We start from the raw sequence: 23369 nt of genomic DNA, 5'->3' as shown, positions 1-23369 counted from the left end.
AGCAGCAGCAAAAACTCCCTCTAGATGCAAAACTGGCAGTGCACCCCAAAGGCCTCTGATTTCAGCCCTGGTGTAACCGCAGCAGCCAAGTGATGCTGCGTCAGGGCGAATGGCATTAACGCCAGCAGTTTGCTTTGGGGCAGTTATACCAGTGGCCTGAAACCAGCCGTGCTGTCCAGTATCCAAGAGGAGCGCGGTCTGCAGAGGGCACCGTGAACATGATCTCTTGGGTGACCTCTGCACTGCATGCTTAACCCGGGTCTGTGGGACCTGGGCTTGTGGACTTGGGATGCACTTGAGCTGCCCCACTGCACTGCAAACCTGGGGTTTACAATGGTTGGACCCAGGTCTCAGCCCTGCTAATGTGTCTGTACTGCACTGCACTGACCTTCTGATGTGGGTCTGCAGCTCAAGCTGCATCCCCACTGCAAAATGACAGGGCTTGGACCCAACTCGCAGCAGGACTTAGACTCAGGATCCTGCTGGGGGGTGGGTCAGAGTGCCCGCTGACCCAAGTCACTGGTTTGGTGTGGACGGAAGGGGGCTGGGGCTCAAACCCGAGTCAGAGCCTGGGTGCAGTGAACAGTGTAGATGCCCTTGGTGGCTGAGGTGGCAAGATGTCACCCAAGACATTTCTTCACTTGAAGGCTTCCTACTCTCCAGCCAGATCTTTTCCACCCCTGGGAGCAGCAGCCCTTTCCTCACAGAGGGGGCAGGAGTGACGGTGCATTGGCCTGCCCTCCCAATGCAGCAAAACCAAATAGCTGGGCCAGAGAAAAGGTGATGGCTGCCGATCACAAACAAACTGTGCATGGCAAGGATTGGCTTTATTTAATAGCATGGCATCGGGGGGGGGAGGGGTTTTACTCTGCAGCCCTGGGAAGGGTCGGAGGCAGTTAGCAAATGAATATCATTTTTAAATCTTTCCTGCGGGGCGTCCGGTTGTGGCAGAGCGCCAACTCCTGGCTGCGAACCTGGACATGGGCGGACAATGAGTTCAGCTTGCTGTGGCGGGGGTGCTGCACAGGGCGTGCTCAGGGGCGATCCGCTGCGGACTGGGGGCTGGGGAGCCTTTGGGAAGCAGGGCCACGCTGGCGCATAGGGGCTTTGTCCTCTTCAGCGCCGGCAGGGCACAAACCCGACGCCACCGGGGACGACTCCTCTGAGCCAGACGCGTCGCAAAGCAAATCGGGAGAGCTCCCAGAGTCGGACGGCCGAGCAAGGTCGCCGGGGGCAGAAATCGCTGATAGCGGCGGCAAGGCCAGGCTTTTTTCCGGGCTCTCCGGTTTGGTGTCTCCCAAGGGAGAGCAGGAGTGAGGTCTCCCTTCCTGGGAGCCTTGGGATCGTGGTACAGAAGCCAAGACCCCCCCTGCCACCGCTGGCCCAGCCTCACCTACATTCATCGGCACCTGCGAATTGTCCTCCAGCTCCTGGGTGCCAGCTTTCACCTGGCTCTGATCACTGAACCGGCCATCCTGGATGACACTCACCTGGGAGGTGCCCATGGCTCGGTCAGCACCTAGCGACACTCCTTTAGCCCGGCTGTCTGGGCCTCCCACACAGAGCCCTCCTGGCTCTCCGGGACACGGGCTGGGTGACCCTCGGTTCCCACCCGAGACGAATGAGCCCCGTGATGTGCTACCCTCTTGGCCAGCATCACCCCCTCCTCCGGTCTCAGGGGCACCCGCCTCCTCCGTGCTGCTGCATTTATCCAGCGAACAGGCCTCCGCCTCCTCCGGCCTCTTCCGGGGCCGACCGCGCTTCCTCTTGATGCTGGAAGCCTCGCCAGGCGATTCCAGGGGGCGTTTGGCCCCTTTGGCTCCCTGTGCCTCCTGCCGGCTGCCGGTTGGCCCCTCGCTGCTCTTGGCGGGGCTGTGCCCTTCGCTGCCGCCGCCAGCTGCACTCTTGGGGTTAGTTGGGATTTCGGCCACGGGGATGCCCATGCCGGTCGGCACATTGGGCAGGATCATGTTGATCACCGGCACCGCCGCCTGCTGGCTGACCAGACCCGCCGCCCCATTCACGCCCGGTGCCAGGTTGATGGGCAGGGAGGAAGCAGTGCCCACCGGCAGTGGCAGGGCGGCCATCTTGACCGTGCCCCCGATGGGCGTGGCCGTGATCTTGGGCGCCAGGATAGGAGGGGAGGAGCGCACAGCCTGGGCACCCGGCAGCATCAGTCTCTCGCTGGCCTGGATGCGAGGCAGGAGGAAAGGCAGGCGAGCCACCAGGGCGTTGACTTGGGGGCTGCTCACCGGCTTGGGGGTCTCTGGGGTTTTCTTCCTCTCGGCTCGGGGTGGGACGGAGGGTTTCGAGTTATTCTCCTTTTTGTTCTGACAGGAAAAGACAGACAGATGGACTTTGGCAGAAGGGGCATCACCACACACCCATGCTGCGCCCATCTCCAGAGCCTCCGCCAAACACCTACACCCAACTAGGGTTCAGCGATGAGGGCCCACAACCCCACTCCTGAGGCTACTGCCACCCCCATTTGATAGGAGAGACTGAGGCACAGAGAACTGACTTGCTAACGGCATGAATTCAGTGGCAGAGGTGTGAGAAGAACTGAGGAGTTCTGGCTCCCAGCCCCCCTGCTCTAACTACTAGACCCCACCTCTCTTCCCAGAGCTGAGGGTGGAACCCAGGGGGCCTGGCTCCCAGCTCCCTCTGATCTAACCCTAGACCCCACTCTCTACCCAGAGCTGGGGCTAGAACCCAGGAGTCCTGGCTCCCAGTGCCCCCCTGCTCTAACTACTAGACCCCACTCTTCCTTAGATTAACAGTAAGCCGAATTCCAAGCAGGGGCTGACCATACCAGCCTTTCAGCTCTTAGGGGAGGAGGGCCCTAGTCATGGTGGGAAGGTTTCTCCCCAGCACCCAACCCTTTCTCACCTGCGGCTGGGTTTTGACAGTGCTGTCCGATGTTTCCAACCCATTCTTCTTGGCAGTCTGTGGTGGTCGAGTGTCTCGGTGGATATTTTCTGAACTTTCTAGAAACCAACCAACCAAAAAAAAAAAATACATGGACTTGACTGTTCTTAAAAGATCACCCTCACTAGAAAAGTTTTTTTTTTAAATGGAAAAAGTCCCTTCCCTTAAATTATTAGTGCTTTGAAAGGCACTGGGATTATTATTTATTTGGGAAAAATGCATTTACTTTCTATCCTGGATGTTATTTATTATAGTCACAAGCCAGGAAATCCCCAACTCTGGTCTGCTTGACAGGTCTATACAAGAGAGCTACACTGGTTTAATTCAGGGTTTGTCTACACTTGAAACACTACAGCAGCAGTTCTTCAGAGTAAACACTACCTACATCAACAGAGGGGTTCTCCCACCGTGGTAAGCAATCCACCTCCCCAAGAGGCAGTAGCTAAGTCAACGGAAAAATTCTTCCATCAACGTAGGTACTGCTTCTCGGGGGGGGGTGGATGAACTACAGCGAAGGGAGAACCCCTCTCATCATGGTAGTGTCTACACACTGAAGTGGTAAAGCGGAGCAGCTGCAGCGTTTTCAGTGTAGATGTGGCCTTAGTAAGACTGGTGCAATCCCCTACTTCAGTTTCAGAGTGGGTTTATTCTGGTTCCGCTTAAACCAGTTCCTGAGGGCTTGTCCCCATGCGAACGTTCCACCAGTATAACTTAGACTGGTCTTTAAACGGACATTAAAGCACCAAGAGGCTGCGTACAAGGCTATGGCAGAAGGTTGCGGGCCCAGTTTATTATTAAAGTTGCAGGTTTGGTGCAGGCACCACAAAACTGGAACTCCACCCCACGTCCAGCCCTGTTCCGCCCTCTACACCCCACATCCGGCCCCGCTCTGCCCACCCAGGGTTCCAGGGAGGGAGTTGCCATCACAACTCAAAATGAGCTGGGGCATTCTGTGTACCTACCACACCCAGCATAATAGGGCCCTGGTCCATTACTGGGGTTCTCAGGGACTACTGTAATACCCCTAATAAATTATCCTAGACGGTGCCTGTCTCAGAGACCTTATAGTCTAAATGCAGATCATACACTAGACATAACAAACAGGGACGCACCACTATTACCATGTCAACATTAGGGCTTTGCATTGCTTTAACTCGGCCAGTAGGATTAGAGCGCTACCGCTATGGGTTAGCCTAATCGAGGTGGGCTTTGTCTACACGCAACAGCCGTGCCATCTTAGCCATGCACAGCTGGAACAGTGCAGCTCCTCCCCATGGTGCAGACAGTCCGCAGAGGTACTAATGGAAACTGGGCAACTGACTTCAAATTCTCTCACTAAGGGAATGTCCCATGGAGCTCTACAGAGAGACACAGCTGAAAGGTTTCAGAGGAGCAGCCGGGTTAGTCTGTGTTCGCAAAAAGAACAGGAGGACTTGGGGCACCTTAGAGACGAACCCATTTATTTGAGCATGAGCTTTTGTGAGCTACAGCTCACTTCATCGGATGCATTCAGTGGAAAGTGTAGAAGATCTTTTTATATACACACAAAGCATGAAAAAATACCTCCTCCCACCCCACTCTCCTGCTGGTAATAGCTTATCTAAAGTGATCACTCTCCTTACAATGTGTATGATAATCAAGTTGGGCCATTTCCAGCACAAATCCAGGTTTTCTCACCCCCTCCCACAAACCATTACCAGCAGGAGAGTGGGTTTGTGTGTGTGTGTGGGGTGGGGGGGGTGAGAGAAACTGGATTTGTGCTGGAAATGGCCCAACTTGATTATCATACACATTGTAAGGAGAGTGATCACTTTAGATAAGCTATTACTAGCAGGAGAGTGGGGTGGGAGGAGGTATTTTTTCATGCTTTGTGTGTATATAAAAAGATCTTCTACACTTTCCACAGTATGCATCCAATGAAGTGAGCTGTAGCTCACAAAAGCTTATGCTCAAATAAATTGGTTAGTCTCTAAGGTGCCACAAGTCCTCCTTTTCTTCTTACAGCTGAAAGGGTTAATCTCAGGTGATGGCCGGGAGAGGGGGGCCTGCTAAGAGCAGAGGGAACTTTGCCTGCGATTTCCCCAGGAGCAGCAGGACCCAGTCCTCTGTCACAGGGCGGCTGGCCCCTTTAAGGGAGCTGCGTCCAGCCCCACCTGTCACATAAATAGCTCACCTCCATAGGTGGGGAGAATGAGAAAGTCACGTGACAGGCAGGTCATGTGGCTAAATCAGGCTTCCAGGGTAGAGATGAGGCAAGGGGGCAGAACGGTTACTTTCTCAACTGACAAAACTAAGGGAACAACAGTCACTAAAAGGAAAATTGAACGAGATTATAAATTGTATTTATAAGGGCCGCAAATAAGCGTAGTTAAAAGCTTCACATTTTTAGATGCGATATTTAGCAGCAAGCTCACACGGAATGAACATATTGAAAATATTAGCCACAAGGCAGAACACCCTACTTCAAAAAGTGTTTCTGGAACATCCTAGGGTGCAGAGCAGAAAACAGCAGAAACGCTGCACAGAACGCTAATAAGGCCAGTTATTGATTATGGTGCCAGGATTTCAGTTCGGCATCAAAAACCAACTTGAGAACGCTTGACTCAATCCAAGCTCAGCAGACTGTAGCATACTGTACATGGTGCCTTCATCACAACGCCGCTGTGAAGGGCCGATAGCAGTGGGTAAAATGCCCATGATCTTAAGAATGAAGCTTTTAGATGTAACCTTTGGGGCTAACATCATTGGAAACAGTGAATAGATACACTTTTAAATGGACGATGTGTAGGGCAAAAACTCAAAATGCCTCATGTAAGGAGGGCTGAAGCATGGACAAAGGATCTTAGTGTAGAGAAAGACCCAGAAGAGGATAAAATCTATAGCTTTGGGAAAATGCATTAACATTGGAAAATTATACCTTCGGAGGTAGATACAGAATTGTATAGTGAAACCGAAAGAGGAAAAGGCATGTTAAGCGTACAAGATATCGCAAATCAACACGTCTGTGATAAGTCTGTATAATATCCCCGCCAAAGATCGGCCAACAGGAAGATTGGGAGCAGCATTCTGCGTTCCTACATGCGGGATCAAGAAAGCTGTACAGCTATCAAACTTTGGGGCCGTTTCAACGACTGAACTGGCTGTGAAAATGCTGGGGTTAAATTGGGTCATAGATGTTTGCCCAGCCACAGTGGTCCTCCTGTCTGATTCCTTATCAGGACTCCGGGCGATCAGAAACCACTCTTCGGATAGCGGAAATGCTCCATGTAATGAAACGTTACGGTTAACAACAGAACTGATGAAGCTGGGTGTAATCGCAGTGATAGCAGAGATCCTAGCACACAGAGAGGTGGTGGGCAATGACAAAGTGGCAAAAATTGCTGTTAAACACGAGCAAGTTGATTTAGACACCCCTGTAAGTAAACTAGAGTTTAAAAACCTGATTAAAAATGAGTTAACAGCAGGAAATATGGGCCCAAAGAAATGAAGAGGGAAAGATGCTGTGAAAAGGCTGTTATAAGAAGGAGGGAGAAAAATTGTTCTTCTTCACCTCTGAGGACAGGACAAGAAGCAACGGGCTTAAATTGCAGCAAGGGCGGTTTAAGTTGGACATTTGAAAAAGCTTCCCGTCGGGGTGGTTAATCACTGGAATAAATTGCCTAGGGAGGTTGTGGAATCTCCGTCATTGGAGACTTTTAAGAGCAGGTTGGACAAACCCCTGCCACGGATGATCTACATAATACTTAGTCCTGCCATGAGTGCAGGGGACTTGACTAGATGACCTCTCGAGGTCCTCTCCAATCCTATGATTCTATGAAACGTGCCCAAGAGTCAAAAATACTCATATACTCCAAGGCCCTGAGAGAAGGAGTGAAGTGGCTCTATTTAGAATTTTAACTGGTCATTGTGGCTGAAACAGTAATTTGTTTCTAATAAACAAACATGAAGACAGAACAGGCAAGGTCCAGGAAAGAGCTGATCAGCTTCTTTGGGAGTGCAGAGTGTACCATTGAAAGGGGATATATGGGAAACTTTTAAGTATCTTTAAGTATCCAAACCTTTAAATATCCAAATTTTCACTGCAACACCTAGTAAGAGCATCAGGAAAATGGAGACCTATTAAAAGCAATACTGCAATTCTTAAAGAACACTGGGGAAGGGGGAAGACTTGAATTTTTTCTGGTGTCCAGTGCTTGGCCGTCACAGGCCAGGGGTACCCTACAATGTTCTGTCGAGCCAGCTACGTCGCTTTGGGATGTGAAAAATCCACACTGCCGATTGACACCGTGAAGCAGACCTAGCCCCCGGCAAAGACAGTGGTAGGTCGGTGGAAGAGTTCTTCCTCTTGTGGTGGTGGATTAACGTCAGTGACAAGAGAACCCCTCCCGTCGCTGACACGAGGGTCTATGCTGCGGAGCATCAGCAGTGCAGCTGCAGTGGTTTAAGTGTAGACAGAGCTTTGGCAGAAAGCCTGTGAAGACTCAGAGGAAGGAGAAGGGTGACTCAAAGGATGAAGGGGGCTGCATGAGCTGCTCTGCACAGAGTGACCCCCCTCAGTTCCCAGCCAGAGAGCCCAGGGGTGCAGCCTGCAGGAGCCTGCGAGGGAGACCGGAGAGCAAGTCTGCTGCTGACAGAGCGGGGACAGGACAGCTGGAGCTGGGACACTGGTCGGGGAGGGCCGTGCTCCGAGCATTCTCCCCCTCAGCTGCTCGGCTGGCTGGCTCACCTGCTCAGGATCTAACCAATCGCTGCCATATGTGGGGTCAGGCAGAAATTTCCCCTAGGTCAGCATGGCAAGGACCCTAGGAGTTTTTCCTTCCCTTTGCAGCATGACCGGGAATCTCTCACTTAATGCTCTGCCATTGGAGAGGCCTCGGGCGTTAGTGCACCGGGGTCCTTCCCCTTCTCTGCCTGCGGCACAAAACAGTCTAGTCTCCCACCAGCTGGGATACTTTAGTCTCAGTCTGGTTGCCTTTGGGGTGCGGGTGCTGGGTGGGGTTGGTGGCCTGCAATATACAGGTGGTCAGGCTCGATGATCTCTATGCCTGAGAGCCCTGCATTGAGAGGTGGGAGCCAGCCGGGAGGCTGGGGAGTTCTTGAGTTTCCTTGTGAATGTGAATAAACCCAGCCCCACAAAGGGGTGTCACTCAACACATGGAGCCCTGTGTCCATTACTGGGGAGGCAGCAGCTAGGCTGAAGCCAGCCTGGGTAGAGAGGCCTGCGGCACTCTCAATAACCCCAACCCTGCAACGAGCGCTGCAGTGGGAGGTCCCGGTACTCCACCGAGCCCCACGCTTGGCAACGGGGCTCCCACCTACCCCCCACACACACACAAGCGCAGGAGCAGGTCCTGTGGGAGGAATCCCCTTTCTGAGCACCCGACCCACCTGAGACCACCATGGCCATGACCAGGTCGGCGCGGTCGGAGCGCGAGCTGATGAGGTGCTGCTGGATGAGGAACTGAGCCACCTCCACGATGTTGTTGAAGGAGCGCTTGAGGATCTTCTCAGCCCAGTGGCAGGTCAAAGCGCAGGCCGCGTCCACCAGCTCGTCGTGGTATGACTGCACCAGGTCTGTCAGCTCCGACTGTGTCAGGGGAGGGGAGGGAGGTCAGCGACCAGAACCAGGCCTTGGAGCGCTTCTGCTCCTCTCTCCGGGCACAGTCAGTGAGCACGCAAAATTCCCAGGGCGCTCCTGGTGTATGCCCAGTGCTCAGTAATCGAGTGCCCAAAACTCCCGGGGGTGCTCCCGATAGACACCCAGCGCTCCTGCCTGAACTCACAGGAGGTCATGGTGAGGACAGTTCCCAAGGACGGGTCACGTTATATGCCAACATACAAGAGCTGGGGGGGTGGGAGGGAGAGCCAATTTTCCCAGCAATGCCATGTCTGGCATTTCCAAAAAGTCAAAATCAATCCATTTTGGGTCGAACAAAAGGTTTGATTTTTGACCATTTTTAAAAGGTTCAGGACACGATATTTTGAGACATCGTTTTGAACCAAAACACCGAAAGGTCAAACGTTTAACTTTTTCCTTAACCTTTTTTTTCCCCCCCAGTTGTAACAATTTGGAGGAACTGAGATGAATTCACACAATGGTTCCGTGTTGCCAAATCTGCATTTTTTTACAACAACAAAAAATGTTTTGGGTGAAGAGTTTTTCCCAGCTCTATGTACAAACCCCTCTACACCCCTGCCAGCCCCAGACATGGTAGGGGGCCCAGTGCCCACGGTAGGGGGAATATACAACCTCCCCACAACACTTCCTATAGCCGATGGGGCTGAGCTAGGACCTTCCCATGGTCAATGGCATGAAGGCAAAACAGACTCAACACTAAATCTAAAATTCAGAGCAGGTGTGTTAGGTAGCTAAGGCTGGGGCAGTGACATCGCAGAAATCTACTGAAACACCCCCTAACCATGGAGGGCTTTAGAGCCCACAAGCACCAGGATGGCCCACTAAAGCTCAAGCAGCCTTCACACTAGGAGGCCGTGCTTCTGGGGAACTTACGGTATCGGTAACTTTGAGGTCCAGGCTGGGCAGGGGTGGCATGCTGACCACGGTCTTCCTCCTGATCCCGCTGTAGCAATACGTTTGGCAAGGTTAAGGAATTTCAGTGGGAAGTTGGAAGGAACTAAATAAAGCTGCAAAAGTGAGACGTTAAAGCTTGAAAGGAGGCTGTTTAAGTCCTTAGTGTGACTCCTTCCACATCCAATTAGAGATCTGGGAATCACAAATCCTCTTGCTTTTCACTGCCGATACAGTTTATACTTCACTGTGCTCCGCACTAGTTCGGTCCACTTCTCAGTTCCGATGAGCTAGCCCAGATCTGCTCGACCCCCACCATGAGTGGAAGAGGAAAATAAACTTTCCTGCTTTTTCAACTCCCAGTCTCAACTTTGACTGAACTTAACTAGTTGAATAAGCTGAAAAGAAGGATATATTCTCTCTGGACTTACAGAAGAGGCTACTTCTGTCCAAAGCTAGATTAGCAGGTCAACAATTCAGACTGCAAATGGGGTATCAATGTTTAACAGTCAGGGTAATTAGCCATTGGGACAATTTATCAAGGGCCAGATGGATTCTCCATCACTGGGAATTTTCAATTTAAGATTGGATGTTCTGGTAAAAGATCTGCTCTTGTTCAAACAGGAATTATTTGGGGAAGTTCTAGGGCTTGAGTTATATATGGAGGTCAGAGTGGATGATCACAACACTACTTTCTGGGCTTAAAATTTGGGCTGTCAAGCAATTAAAAAAATTAATCGTGATTAATCACATGATTAAAAAATAATCGTGATTAATCGCTCTGTTAAACAATGGAACACCATTCATTTAAATATTTTGGACGTTTTCTACATTTTCAAATATATTGATTTCAATTACAACACAGAATACAAAGTGTACAGTGCTGACTTTATATTTATTGTTGATTACAGATCTTTGCACTGTAAAAAACCAAACATAAGAAACAGTATTTTTCAATTCACCTAATACAAGTACTGTAGTGCAATCTCTTTATCATGAAAGCTGAATTTACAAATGTAGAATATTGTACAAAAAACCCCACTCAAAAACAAAACAATGTAAAACTTTAGAGCCTACAAGTCCACTCAGTCCTACCCCTTGTGCAGCCAATCGCCCAGACAAACAAGTTTGTTTATATTTGCAGGAGATAATGCTGCCCCCTTCTTATTTACAATGTCACCTGAAAGTGAGAACAGGTGTTCTCATGGCACTGTTGTAGCCAGCGTCGCAAGATATTTACGTCCCAGATGCAGTAAAGATTCCTATGTCCCTTCATGGTTCACCCACCATTCCAGAATACGTGCTTCCATGCAGATGGCGGGTTCTGCTCAATAACAATCCAAAGCAGTGCGGACCGATGCATGTTCATTTTCATCATCTGAGTCAGATGCCACCAACAAAAGGTTGATTTTCTTTTTTGGTGGTTCAGGTTCTGTAGTTTCCACATTGGAGTGTTGCTCTTTTAAGACTTCTGAAAACATGCTCCACACCTCATCCCTCTCAGATTTTGGAAGGCACTTCAGATTTGTAAGCCTTGGTCAAAGGCTGTAGAAATCTCACATTGGTACCTTCTTTGCATTTGTGAAATCTGCAGTGAAAGTATTCTTAAATCGAACACATGCTGGGTCGTCATCTGAGACTGCCATAACACGAAATATATGACAGAACGCAGGTAAAACAGCAGGAGACATACACTTCTTTCTGCAAGGAGTTCAGTCACATATTTAATTAATGCAGTTTTTTTTAAACGAGCGTCATTGGCACGGAAGCATGTCCTCTGGAATGGTGGCCAAAGCATGAAAGCACATACGAATGTTTAGCATATCTGGCACATAAATACCTAACAACGCCGGCTACAACAGTGCTATGCAAACAGCTGTTCTCACTTTCAGGTGACATTGTAAATAAGAAGAGGGCAGCATTATCTCCCATAAATGTAAACAAACTTGTTTGTCTTAGCGATTGGCTGCACAAGAAGTAGGACTGAGTGGAATTGTAGACTCTAAAGTTTTACATTGTTTTGTTTTTGAGTGCAGTTATGTAACAAAAAAAAAATCTACATATGTAAGTTGCACTTTCACAATAGAGATTGCTCTACAGTATTGCAGGAGGTGAATTGAAAAATACTATTTCTTTTGTTTATCATTTTTACAGTGCAAATATTTGTAATAAAAATAACAACATAAAGTGAGCCCTGTGCACTTTGTATTCTGCGTTGTAAATTTCAACTATTTGAATAAGTAGAAAAACATCCAAAATATTTAATACATTTCAACCGGTATTCTATTGTTTAACAGTGCAATTAAAACGGTGACTAATTTTTTTTAATCGCAATTAATTTTTTTGAGTTAATCACATGAGTTAACTGCGATTAATCAACAGCCCTACTTAAAATCTATCAAGGATTTAAAGATAATACATTTCCTTTTGTATCAGCTTTCATTAGAGGATCCTAAAGTGTGTTCCAGAGTAACCGTAGTGCCAATCCCACATGTTCAACCATTATGAGTTAGACACCCCCCAAAAATCCTAGATTTTAAAAAATAATAAACTTGGGCTCTTTTTTATTTGCCTTCTGGTTTTTGAGCCTTCAGGGTTTGCATTTACAAAATTTTCTTTGCAACCATGACAGCTAGAAACTTAGAATCATAGAATATCAGCGTTGGAAGGGACCTCAGGAAGTCATCTAGTCCAACCTCCTGCTCAAAGCAGGACCAATCCCCAATTTTTGCCCCAGATCATGGGTTCTCATGGAATCACATGATTCTAAGAGCCGGGGCTTTAAGGAAATTCCCAAATACCATGAGAGTTGGCAACCCTGTTTTGCTAGATATCAGAGGGGTAGCCCTGTTAGTCTGTATCCAATGGACACAAATCAGACATCAGGAATGTTAACATACAAAAAAGCCTGTAGGAGAGCACTTCAATCTCCCTGGACACTCAGTAACAGATTTAAAAGTAGCCGTCCTTCAACAACAACAAAAAACAGACTTCAGAGAGAAACTGCAGAGCTACAATTCATTTACAAATTTAACACCATTAATTTGGGCTTGAATAGGGACTGGCTGGCTCACTACGAAAGCAATTTTCCCTCTCTTGGTACTGACACCTCCTCAACAATTGTTGGGAGTGGACCACATCCACCCTGACTGATTGGCCTTGTCGACACTGGCTCTCCCTTCTCTTCATGTGCCAGTATATTTATGCCTGTATCTGTAATTTTCACTCCATGCATCTGAAGAAGTGGGGTTTTTACCTACAAAAGCTTATGCCCAAATAAATCGGTTAGTCTTTAAGGTGCCATCAGACTCCTCATTGTTTTTGTTTTGCTACAGCAGCTGTTCTCAAACTGTGGGTTGGGACCCCAAAGTGGGTCATGACCCCCTTTGAATGGGGTCGCCAGGGCTGGCTTAGACTTACTGGGGCCCAGCGCTGAAGCCTGAGCCCCACTGCCTGGTGCTGAAGCCTGGACGGCGGGGCTCAGGTTGCAGGCCCCCTACCTGGGGCTGAAGCCCTTGGGCTTCAGTTTTGGCCCCCCTGCCCAGAGCGGTGAGGCTCGGGCTTTGGACCCCTCACCCAGGGCAGTGGGGCTCAGGCGGGCTCAGGCATCGGTCCTCCCTCCTGTGGTCATGAAGTAATTTCTCTTGTCAGATGTGGGTCGCGGTGCAATTAAGTTTAAGAACCTCTGTGCTAGAGGATCCCACAGCACTTTGTTAATAAGAGCTAGGAACAGAACCCAGGAGTCCTGACATGCAGTTTCTTATTTCAGTCACTCAATACCACCCCCTCCCAGATTCCTGACTCCCAGCCTCCTGCTCTAACCACTAGACACCACTTCTCTGCCAGAGCTGGGAATACAATCCAGGAGCCCTGCTCCCACTTCCCTGCTCCAACTGCTCCATTCCCCTGTGGAGCTGCAAAATGTAATGACTAATCAATTAAAAACAAATCATTTCCATTCATTCTTGTTCTTTAAAAGACGCCAACCCTGTCCACACAAAACTAAGCTGACATCATCCCTTTGCTTGGCTAGTTCTTGGAGGTGTAGACAGAGGTTATTTAGCGTACAAGGATATTTCGATTGTCCTCGTCCTCCCAGTCTTCTGGCTTTGATGTTCGGGAAGATCTCCCGGATGATCTTCCCAAAGTTAGCGGCACTCAGAGGGTGACAACAGAGGTTATCACAGTATCGCCTGCCGGGTTCAGAGGATCAGAGGAGAGAGAGTTTCATCCCAAAGCCAAGGTCCTGCACTTGATACTACTGCCTTGGCCGTGCATTCGATTGCTTCCCCGTGGATTATCACCAGCAGTACTGAACGCTGGGCACCAGCGTCTCTTCTAGTTAAGTCATATTACATTTATCACAGAGGGTCTTTGCAAACTCAGCCTCCGCAAACTCAACCTGATCTACTCCCTGCACAGGGGGAAAAATCACTCTCCGCCACTGAAATGCGGCCACCTCTGGGTGAAATGGCATTTCAACAGCTGCCCAACACATTACAGCCCAGTGCTACAGTTCTGACTCAGGCAATGGATTTTTTGCCCATGCAAGAGCAGCAGCGTGTGGTCCCAGAGGAGGATGATCTCTGGGTGAGTATCTGGAACACCACAGGGAACTTAGTAACGCTGAGCATCGCTAGCACAGTTGGCATTTGCTCAGGATTATTTATTAGGCGTATTACGGTAGCGGGTAGGCATCCCAGTCACGGAACAGAAGGACCCCATTGCGCCAGGCGCTGTAAAGTATGAGGTATATTACAGTAGCACTTATGAACCCTAGTCACGGACCAGCACTAGACACTGTACATTCGCAGAATAAAGAGACAGCCCCTGCCCCAGGGAGCTGGTAATCCAGGATGTTATGGGTACAAACGGACTATGAATGAACGGAGGCTGGAAATCTAAGGCCTTCCTTGGAGGCCTCCCAGTCAAGCCCTGATGCAGCCAGTCCCTGCTTAGCCTGCAAGATCCAGAGCGCTCGCAATGCAAGGCCACTGGCTGCACTGACTCACGCTGGGCCCTGTGCACATGCTCACTTGTATGTGTCGTAGACATCCTGCTTGGGCAGGCAGGTGTCCGTGTGTTCCTCCAGGTGATTCCGGATCCAGTTGCACGCATGCATGTGCTCAGCAGTGCTCAAGGAGCTCAGGTCCAGGCTGCTGCTCGCAGGGAGGCAGGTCATGGTAAGCAGACATGATCAAATTAGAGACAACATTAATTAGCACAGAGATTGCATCAGTGAGGGGTTATGGGGGGAGACAGAGAGGTTGCCAGGCCAGGGTTACATTCCTCTCTGTAGCAACTTTCAGAGGATCATAGGCATTATTTGGAGACTCCCTCCCTCCCATACCCCTGAGGCTCGGAAGTAATATAAAATGGGTGGGGGGTAATACATGGGAAAACTGAGTTACAGGGAAACACTGGCATCAGCTTGAAGAGAACCCAGTCATGCTGCTTAAATTACTGGGCCACGATCCCTCCAAGAACTGGCAAGAGAACCCCAGGGTCCAACTGCCCAGAACTCCTGCACCCCCTTCCCAGAACTGGCAACAGTCCCCAGGAATCCTGATCCCCAATCTCCTCCTGCGCTAACCACTGAACCGCGCTGTAGTGAAAGACAAGGCACAATGGTATCTTAGTCTGTTCCCTACCTTTTTTCCCCAGAACTCGGACCGGATGGCAGCTGTAGGTACAGGTAGAGTTTATCGTTGTCTGAAAATTTCTGCACATCTTGCTATTGTTAGCAGGGACAAAATGGTTAGAGATTCAACAGAGGCAGCAAAACAGCTAGAAGTCAAATTACTTTGCTAATTGCAATGACTAAAGAGACTTCTTAGCAGAGATCATTCTATGACCAATAATTATGTTTGCTGCTGTGCAAGGCAAAGTAAATAAAATCTTATGCATCAGGGCATGACTTGACCAATAAAGGGGTCAGGAAGGAAGCACGCCTTCTCCCACCCACTCTATTTAGCAATACATAATTGGTCAAGGGCAGATGGTCTGATTTGCTCTGAAAGATCATGCATTGCTCACTGCTCCTCTTAGAGATTGGATCCTGGACTGACTGAACCACTGAACGGATCCCTTATGGCAGGATTACTGGATTAGGTAGAATTGAGGGACTGAGCCAGTATGGTAAGAGGCAGAGCAGCATGGGATGTTGCCATTGAGAGAAGATCCAAGGCTGACACTCACTTGTGCTGGTCTCTACGCTACAGGGTTTTTAAGCAGCCGAAGAGCTGCTCAAGACACTCACCAGAATGCTGTCCACTTTGTTCTGCACGGATTTGCTGTTTAAAACAGGAGAAAAAATAAAGCATCCGTCATCAAGCCACAGAGCGTGGACTGTACAGCACTCCCTGCACAAAGCAGAACCACAGGGACGGAAAACACCTCATGGGTTCCCAGCCAAACCTCACTGCTGCCTCCAGTACGTTGGAGTCAAAGCCCAGCTTCTGTGCGTAACAGAGAAAGCTTTCATATGCAGCAGCTGCTGTAACAGAACGTCTACTCAGTCAGCAGCTGCTTTTACATCCAGCCCACAGATCCACTTCCCCAACAAAGACGCATTCGCTTAAGGATTAAAAAACCAGGAAATTAAACAGGCAAAAAACTTTGCTGGGAAACATTTAGGCTTGCTTCACACACACACAGCTTGCCTGACTCAAACCCACAGGAGCAATGAAATGTTGAGCCACCGAATAGTACATCCCCTCTATTCCTCCACCCACAGGCAAATTACCATCCCCTATAACCCACACACCTTAACTCTGCCCTGCTCGCACCAGCAGGGACAGCTTAAGGCATGGGCAAACTGGGCATGTGCCAACGGAAAGGTGGCCCCAGCAGTGATGTGTGACAAAAAAATGTTAATCGACAAAAAAACGTTAATCGAGTCGACGATGAATATTGAGTCTGGAGTGATTCAGGAAATTGGATTTTCAGAGGTCAGTTGTCACTTCGCTGCCTGCAGAGGTTTTTAAATCAGCAGAATACATTTAACACTTTTTCTGTTACCGCTACGTTGTGTTTTAGTTCCCAATAACATTTTACAGGCAAGAATTACTATTTATTTTCTACTGTAACGTGGCAGGGCTCCGCTGCCTCCCCACCCAATACGCTGTGCCCAGGGGCCTCTGAAGTCATTAAGAAGGCCCTGCCCACTCGGGGGGTGAGCCTTCTGTCACCCCCTTTACCAAACTACCCTCCCCCAACACACCACCTCTCACTGAGTCACAGGGTCTGAGCTATGTCCCAGCCTGTATGTAGCCTCCTGGGAGTGACCCCTTTACTATGCTGGGCCCCAAGGACCCACACAGATCCACAGGGGCAGGCCTCTGGCCCCAGCATTCCCTGTCTCTGTCCATGGCTCCCTGGAGCGAAACCGGCCAAGCCAAACTCCAGGGGGAGGCTTGTACCGGGCCCGCACCGTGCTCTCCGGGAGTATTTACAGTGACACAGGCAGCCTTTTTCAGAACAAGGGGGCCATTGATGAGTCACCTGGCTACAGAATCCGAACGTCCTTGGTGTAGCACAGAGAGGCAGAAGTTATGCCATAGTCCACTCTGGTTAAACCAGTGCCCTGATGAGCCAGCCAAGCTGTGATGGACTCCACCTCTGGCTCTCGTCCCGTGTTCCCCCTTTATCTGCCCAGCTCCAGGCTCCCGAGTCCCTCCAAAGGGGTCACCCTTCCTCTAGTCACCTGACACCCTGTTCTCTAGCTCAGTCCCCGGTCCAGCCTGCGGGGCAGAGGGGTTCCTGCTGTTAGGTGTTCAATCCTGAGGGCATCTCTCGGTCTTGCTGGAGACCCTCTGTTGATTCGGGCTGGTTTGAGCCACTTCTTTAGTGACTCTACCCATTCCCCTCCAGACAGTGAGGTGACCCGCACACCCCTCCTGCCCTGTTCCAGGAGCAGGGTTAAACCTTTTGCACCCACTGGGTAGCAAGAGGGAAACTGAGGCATGCCTAGGATTTATACAAATATTATAGAAACTACCCAATTTGTCACACCTCTGCACCAAACACTCATGACGAATAGTGTCAGGAGGGGAAAATTTGGTAATCAGAGTTCAGGGTCTATGCATCTGTCTGTGTATCACTCTGAAGCCTAGAACGTTGGCTAAGTCAGCGTCACCAAATCATCACACGCTCGGGGTCTACTGAGGACCACTGAGTCGGTGTGAAGCGACAGACACAGCTACAAGCATGGCTGACAGCTCTTTTTGTTCAGCATATCACCAGGCTGAATCATCGCCGGGTTTCACGGCCTGTTACCTTCCTAGTTTTAAGTTCTCAGCCACTTTCAGGTTTGTTTGTTTTTATCTTCATGAATTACTTCCATATGACAATGGGGACTTTCACCTAGCAAATAACATTCACTAGCTTTTATATAGCGCTTTTCATCCATAGATGTCCAAGCACTTTACAAAGGAGGCCAGCATGAAGCAGAGGAGGCTATGTCAGGGCAGAGTTAAGGTTACCATGTGTGGGCTGGGGTAGCGGTCAGGGAAAGCAGCGTGTCTGTGAGTGATGCAGACCGGTATGTAGGGCCATGTGGCTTAATTTTTTCATTTCCTTGCTCATGTGGGTTTCAGGCAGGTATGTTGCATATGGGTAGCAACCCTGATTGCTTCACAGCAAAACATTTTGCCTGTTAATATTTAAAGACTTTGAGCATCAGTTAGATGTAAATGACAACCAGATGTGGGATCAGGAAGGAATTTTCTCCCAGGCCAGATTGGCAGGGACTGGGGGTGGGGGGTGTTTCGCCTTCCTCTGCAGTATGTGGGTACAGGTCACTTGCCGGGATTATCTGGCTATATCTCACTTCATCATTCCCAGGGCGCCTCACACACTGGTATTCCTCGGTCCCTCCTCATCTCTGCCTGCCGCCCATGGCAGTCTAGTCTCCTGTGGGCTATGATACTTTGGTCTCGTTTCAGTTGTAGGGTTTAGTGTGTGGGTGCTGGAGTTGGCCTGTACTAATCAATCGCACATAGCCCCTAGCACCACAAGATCCTCACACCACCACAATTCAAAGAGATAAGAATACCCAAGGTGCAGAGCAACGCAACGTCTCCGGGGCTGGGCAGCCAGCGCCTTTCACTACCACTAAGAAAACATCTAAGAAGCCAGCCATACAAAAGCGAGAGGGAGATGTTGCCCTTACGAGATGGTGCTCTTCAGTTTCTGCAGCAGGGTGCTGGGCTCTGTGGCATCCCCTCTGGAGTTCCCAGGCTGCGAGCTTCCCTTTTTAGAGACCTTGGGACCAGCTTTGTCGTCAGCCATGACATTCGGCAGCTGCCTAAAAGACAAGAGCCGTGAAAAAGCAGCCCAGAACAGATTGCCCCACGGCAGACAGCCACCCAACCGGTGCAGAAGTGCCATTTGTTATTACAACCGAGCGCTCGGCCCCTTTCCCTGCTGCTTGGGGAGAAACCTGACAGCTTAGAGGGAGTCAGGTGTCGCTGACGAGGCAGAGGTCCAAAAGCAGAGTGGCAGTGTCCTGCGTTTGTGCAGCACCTCGTACCTTGTCTGCGACTGGGGCTTGTGGATGCTGTCACAATACAGGTAGTTATTCTACAAAGAAATAAAAATGCGTGAAAATACAATTCACGCTTGTAAGGCTGGTTAGGAGAGCTGGGAGCAAAGGCTGATGCCTTCTAACTTGGGGGCCTAATTCAAAGGCCCCCAACTCTGCATTTAGGCACCCAAATAAGGTGTTCAGCACCCTCAACGCCCATCAACTTAAACAGAGCAGTTAGCGGGTCGCAGTGCGGGATCGGGGCCGAGGAGAGGAAGCGTGATGGGAGGAGAATCCCATTGAAAGCATGAAAGGGAATTCTGGGACCTAGTTCTGAAAGGAGAGTAGCACAGACAGACATGAAAGCGTTCCCTAGCCTTCATGAGGTTGAATGTAATAACCCCTGCTGGAATTTGACACCGGGGCCCAGATTCTTGCAAAAAGTGACATGTGGTCATTAAAGACCCCAAGCAGTCAGGATCTCCCCCTCCCACCCACACACTTTTCCTGGTAGACCCTGACCCTGCAATGGGGTCTGTGGGCTTAGAGCTCATTGCAGGACCAGGGCCTTGGATTGTAAACCATTCCCATGAGTTTGTACAGCACCTAACACAAATGCTGACTGAAGCCACTGGACACTATCATAGTATTAAAATAATCAAGAAGTAAAAAAATCAATGTCAAGAATACGGATATAGAACTCAAGCTGAGCGCACTGAAGAAATAACGCTGTCTTATGTCAAGTGATTTTCAGCAAGTTGGTGGGTGTCAGAGCTGGGAACAGAACACTACAGTCCCACTGCCTGGTCCCCGGTTCTGACCACTAGATCAAACTTCCTCCTAGGGCCTGGAGCTGAACCCAGGAGTCCTGACACTCAGCCTCAGCTCTGACTACCTCCGCCAGACAGCGTTCTTCTTCTTCTTCTTGTCCTATTTTCCTCCCCCCCAAAAAATAAAATTTTTAAGTCAAATTAAATTAGCAAGACCATAAAGTTTTTGCTGAGTTTTTCCCTGTTTAATTGCAAAAGTGAGGATTCAGCAGAGCTCAAGGAGGCTCCATTAATAACCCTGCATTCAACAGAAGACTGGAGCTAATTTAATTATTAGTTTGTACAAGAAATTTGCATGAAATGCTACAATTCTGCAAACCTCAGCTCCGGAGTAGCCTGTTTAGTTATAGATCCTGTATCTATAGTTCCTTCTTCAGGGCGAGGTGCTACCACTGAGAGGAAATCAATTAATGGCTGGAATGCCCCAGGGGGAAGTGGGGGGGGGGGAATCCCACGAAGAGGGAGATTTAAATATCTGCAGTTGAACTGGGAGCCGCAGCTTCAGACTTGCCAAATCGCGCTGTCCCCAGGCTGGGGGAAATCTTCCTCCTCCTGGCTGTAAAAGCATCTCGGGTTTTATTTTGCAACATGCGCTTCCAGATCTCATCATTTATTTTCGAGGGGGGGGGGGGGGCGCTGAAACGTCGCACATCCAGGTCTGACAGCAGCCGCAAGGTCCAGAGAGCCATGCCCCAGAGCCAGCTTGGCCCGACCAAGGCGACGATTTTCGGTTTGCAAAGACGAGCCGATCCTTGTGCGTCCCTTTATTACGGTTTTGCAAGACGGATTTCCTCTCTCTCTGGGAGCGACCCGCACTTTGCAAGCCCGCCCCATCCTCACCCCCAAGGCTTGGCTACGTTGCAAAGCAAGAAAGAGACTGGGAACAAAACAAAGGAAACTCACCTACTCCCAGGGTCGCCACAAGCCCCCTCGAGAGCGAGCCAAGTGGCCAAAGGTGCGTTTGCAGGAAGGGAGAAGGAGGCGCGCGCCCCAGCCGCTCAGTCCGCGGCCAGCCTCCCCGTTCGCTCCCCCGGCTGGCGAGGCGTCCCCGGCAGCATGGCCCGAGCCCCGGCTTCTTTGCTTGGCTTGCCGGCCCCTCTGGGTCGCTGCCCCCCCCGGCGCACAGGACGGGCACGTGCCGCCCCAAGGGCAAAACAGAAAAAGAAAGTAGCTCAGCACCAACTCGTCTTGCGGGGGGGGGGGAATAACCCCCCCCCCAACCTGCCCTGATTGCCGCTCTGTTTTTCTGATTGGCTCACGCACCTTTGATCTGCCCGGAGACTTTGGCCGTTCATTAATCTGATTGGCTGCGGCTGGCTTTTCTACCCGGATACAAATCCGATTTGTCTCTTGATTGGCCGGCTGGATGTCAACTCTGCCTAGTAACAAGCTGCGGCTGGGCAAAGGGCGGGGCGGCTGGAGGAGGAAGCTGGGGGGTTGCAATGCAGGCCTGGGGGAAGGTTTTGCTGACAGGGCTGCTGCGGGGCGGGGGTCACAGCAGCCAGGGCTGCTCCCTGCCCCCTGGCAGAGCCTGAGCCTGTCTGCAAAGCCAGGTACTGACACACCACCCCATCCCTCACCATAAAGCCGGTCCCTCTGACCCGCCATGGACAGCACCATGCATCCAAAACCAGCCTTATCTGGAGTTGTTTTTAAAGCCCCAGCTCCCGGAGGCATGTGATTAGAGGAGCCGCTCAGCTTTCGTTCCGTCTCCAGCTCTCCTGGTTGCAGAGGAAGGCATGCAAACGTGTCCCCAGTGCACGTGAAAAGCTCAGAAAGCAGCAGATGAATAATGCAAGGCCCAAATTTATTATTTTAAAAAACAAACTCATTGTTTTTACGCCAATCTCATTCTTTTTGGAGGCCCGACTCAGGATTTTTGAAGGCTTGGGATGCGGGGTGGTACAAAAAAAACACATCAGAACCCTGCTCCCAAAATGATGAGAGTATTTTTAATCATGATTTTTAAGATAAAGCATGGGTGGGGTTGTGTTTGCCTTGTGGGGTTGTGTCTGTCTGTTTCTGGCCTTTAGAGATCAAGGGTTTCTCTAAAAATACAAGGGCCATGCTTTGTTTCAACAGTGGAAGTGCCAGTCCCCACACAGTCATGTGGCTCTGGGAGCTGGTGCTTCAGGAGAAAGACCACAGATCACAAACTGGCAACACCGCCAGGCTGCAAGGACCAGCGCTTTACACCCACCTTGTGCTGCTGTGCACGGGTGCTGACTCCTTGGGTGCTTCGGGGCTGGAGCACCCATAGGAAAAAAAGTGGGTGCTCAGCATCCACCGGCAGCCCTGCCAATCAGCTTCTCCCCTTCCCTCCCTGCACCTCCTGTCCACCATGGTCAGCTGTTCAGCGGCATGCAGCTGGTGCTGGGGGGAAGGGGTGGGGTGGAGTGCGGGGTCAAGCATCTCCTGCGAACTCAGGAAGACGGCGCCTCTGCTGGTGTGAATGGCTCCCCAAAGGGGTGTGGTAGCAGGGCAGCAGGCCCAAGCAAGGTCAGTTGTATGATCATGGACTACAAACAGAGATAAAAACATACATATATCTTTGCTGGAAGGTTGCACTGTAACACGACTTTATTTCTTGGTATTCAGAACCCTGACAGACAAGAATAAAAAACAGAAAGAGACAAAGCAGGCTGCTCCCTAAAAACACCTCACCCCACTTTATTGTAGACTGTCTGTCTGCAGAACTGACTCTGATCACATGCTTCCCTACAGAGCCCCCTGGCTGGCAAGCAGGACCAGGAAAACCCTTTAGGATTTAAGGTGATAGCTTGTAATTTTTTACACCGTTTTCAATATACCCCAGCAAGCAGCTGGGTGCGGCCCTGCCCCTCATCTCTGCCCCCTTCTATCAGCAGAGTGGAGCAGGAGGGCAGCCAGCATCTAAACCAGCTCCAGATCCTATGCAGAGGGTACTGGACCGGGAGGAAGCTATTTGCTCACAGCCCTCTGCATCAGTGGCTCCTCAGGCTGACCTCATTTCCCCCTTCCTCTACCAGCAAGATCTAGGGGGGCAGGGAAATAACCTGGCACCTACATCTGTGGGGTGTGTGATGGGGTATATAAACCCTGCACTGGACAGGAGGGGGATAAGGAGCAACTCTTGGCTAAGGAGGCCGCACCCTTCCGCCCATACCGAGCATGCTGGGGTTGGAGGTGGCATTTAAAAGGCTGAAAGGGGGAGCTGCAGTACCCGGAGAATGGGACCAGGGCTGGAAGTCCGAAAACGCTCTCCAGGGATGGATGGTGGCTGGCTGGGATGCAGCGGGAGGGAAGCCGTGATCCAGGGAAGCTGACTTGAGGTTGGCGCAAGGCACCACCAGGGTGAACAAAGAGAAACCAGCCTCCCCGGGTCAGAACCTGGCGGAGTGAGAGGACCTGGGTTCCCCTACCCCGCTGGGTGCGGCACCCATTAGGCCTCCTGCGCACAGCGGGGAAAGTCCCGGCATCTCCATCACAACAGTCTATTCTGTTCTTACCCCACCTTCACTGCTGTCGTATATAAGCACCTTCCAGCTAAGCAATATGACTAACCCTGTCGTGCACG

General features: G+C 50.4%; 1 protein-coding gene across 3 annotated transcripts; it reads right to left on the bottom strand.

The window, feature by feature from the left end:
* Window positions 1–808: 808 nt before the first annotated feature.
* On the bottom strand, window positions 809–21023 carry RFX5 (regulatory factor X5). 3 transcript variants are annotated; one of them, XM_073323459.2, is made up of 10 exons: window positions 20717–21022; window positions 18630–18760; window positions 15717–15750; window positions 15109–15191; window positions 14494–14616; window positions 13534–13650; window positions 9440–9521; window positions 8317–8515; window positions 2890–2987; window positions 809–2330 (listed from the first exon to the last, which is right to left on the bottom strand). In XM_073323459.2, exons 2-10 carry the CDS (start codon window positions 18746–18748, stop codon window positions 1035–1037), a joined length of 2151 nt encoding a protein of 716 aa, XP_073179560.1. In that variant the 5' UTR covers window positions 18749–18760; window positions 20717–21022; the 3' UTR covers window positions 809–1034. The 3 variants fall into 3 exon arrangements, with proteins under 3 accessions (XP_073179560.1, XP_073179559.1, XP_073179561.1); XM_073323458.2 differs by having other exon boundaries at window positions 18630–18764; window positions 20717–21021; XM_073323460.2 differs by lacking the exon at window positions 13534–13650 and having other exon boundaries at window positions 9440–9509; window positions 18630–18764; window positions 20717–21023.
* Window positions 21024–23369: the final 2346 nt, after the last annotated feature.

Source organism: Lepidochelys kempii, chromosome 24 (genome assembly GCF_965140285.1).
Source record: "Lepidochelys kempii isolate rLepKem1 chromosome 24, rLepKem1.hap1, whole genome shotgun sequence".
In the NCBI taxonomy this organism is placed as follows: domain Eukaryota; kingdom Metazoa; phylum Chordata; order Testudines; family Cheloniidae; genus Lepidochelys; species Lepidochelys kempii.
Note: the sequence above shows the minus strand (reverse complement) of the source record. Positions and strands in the feature narration are given on the sequence as shown.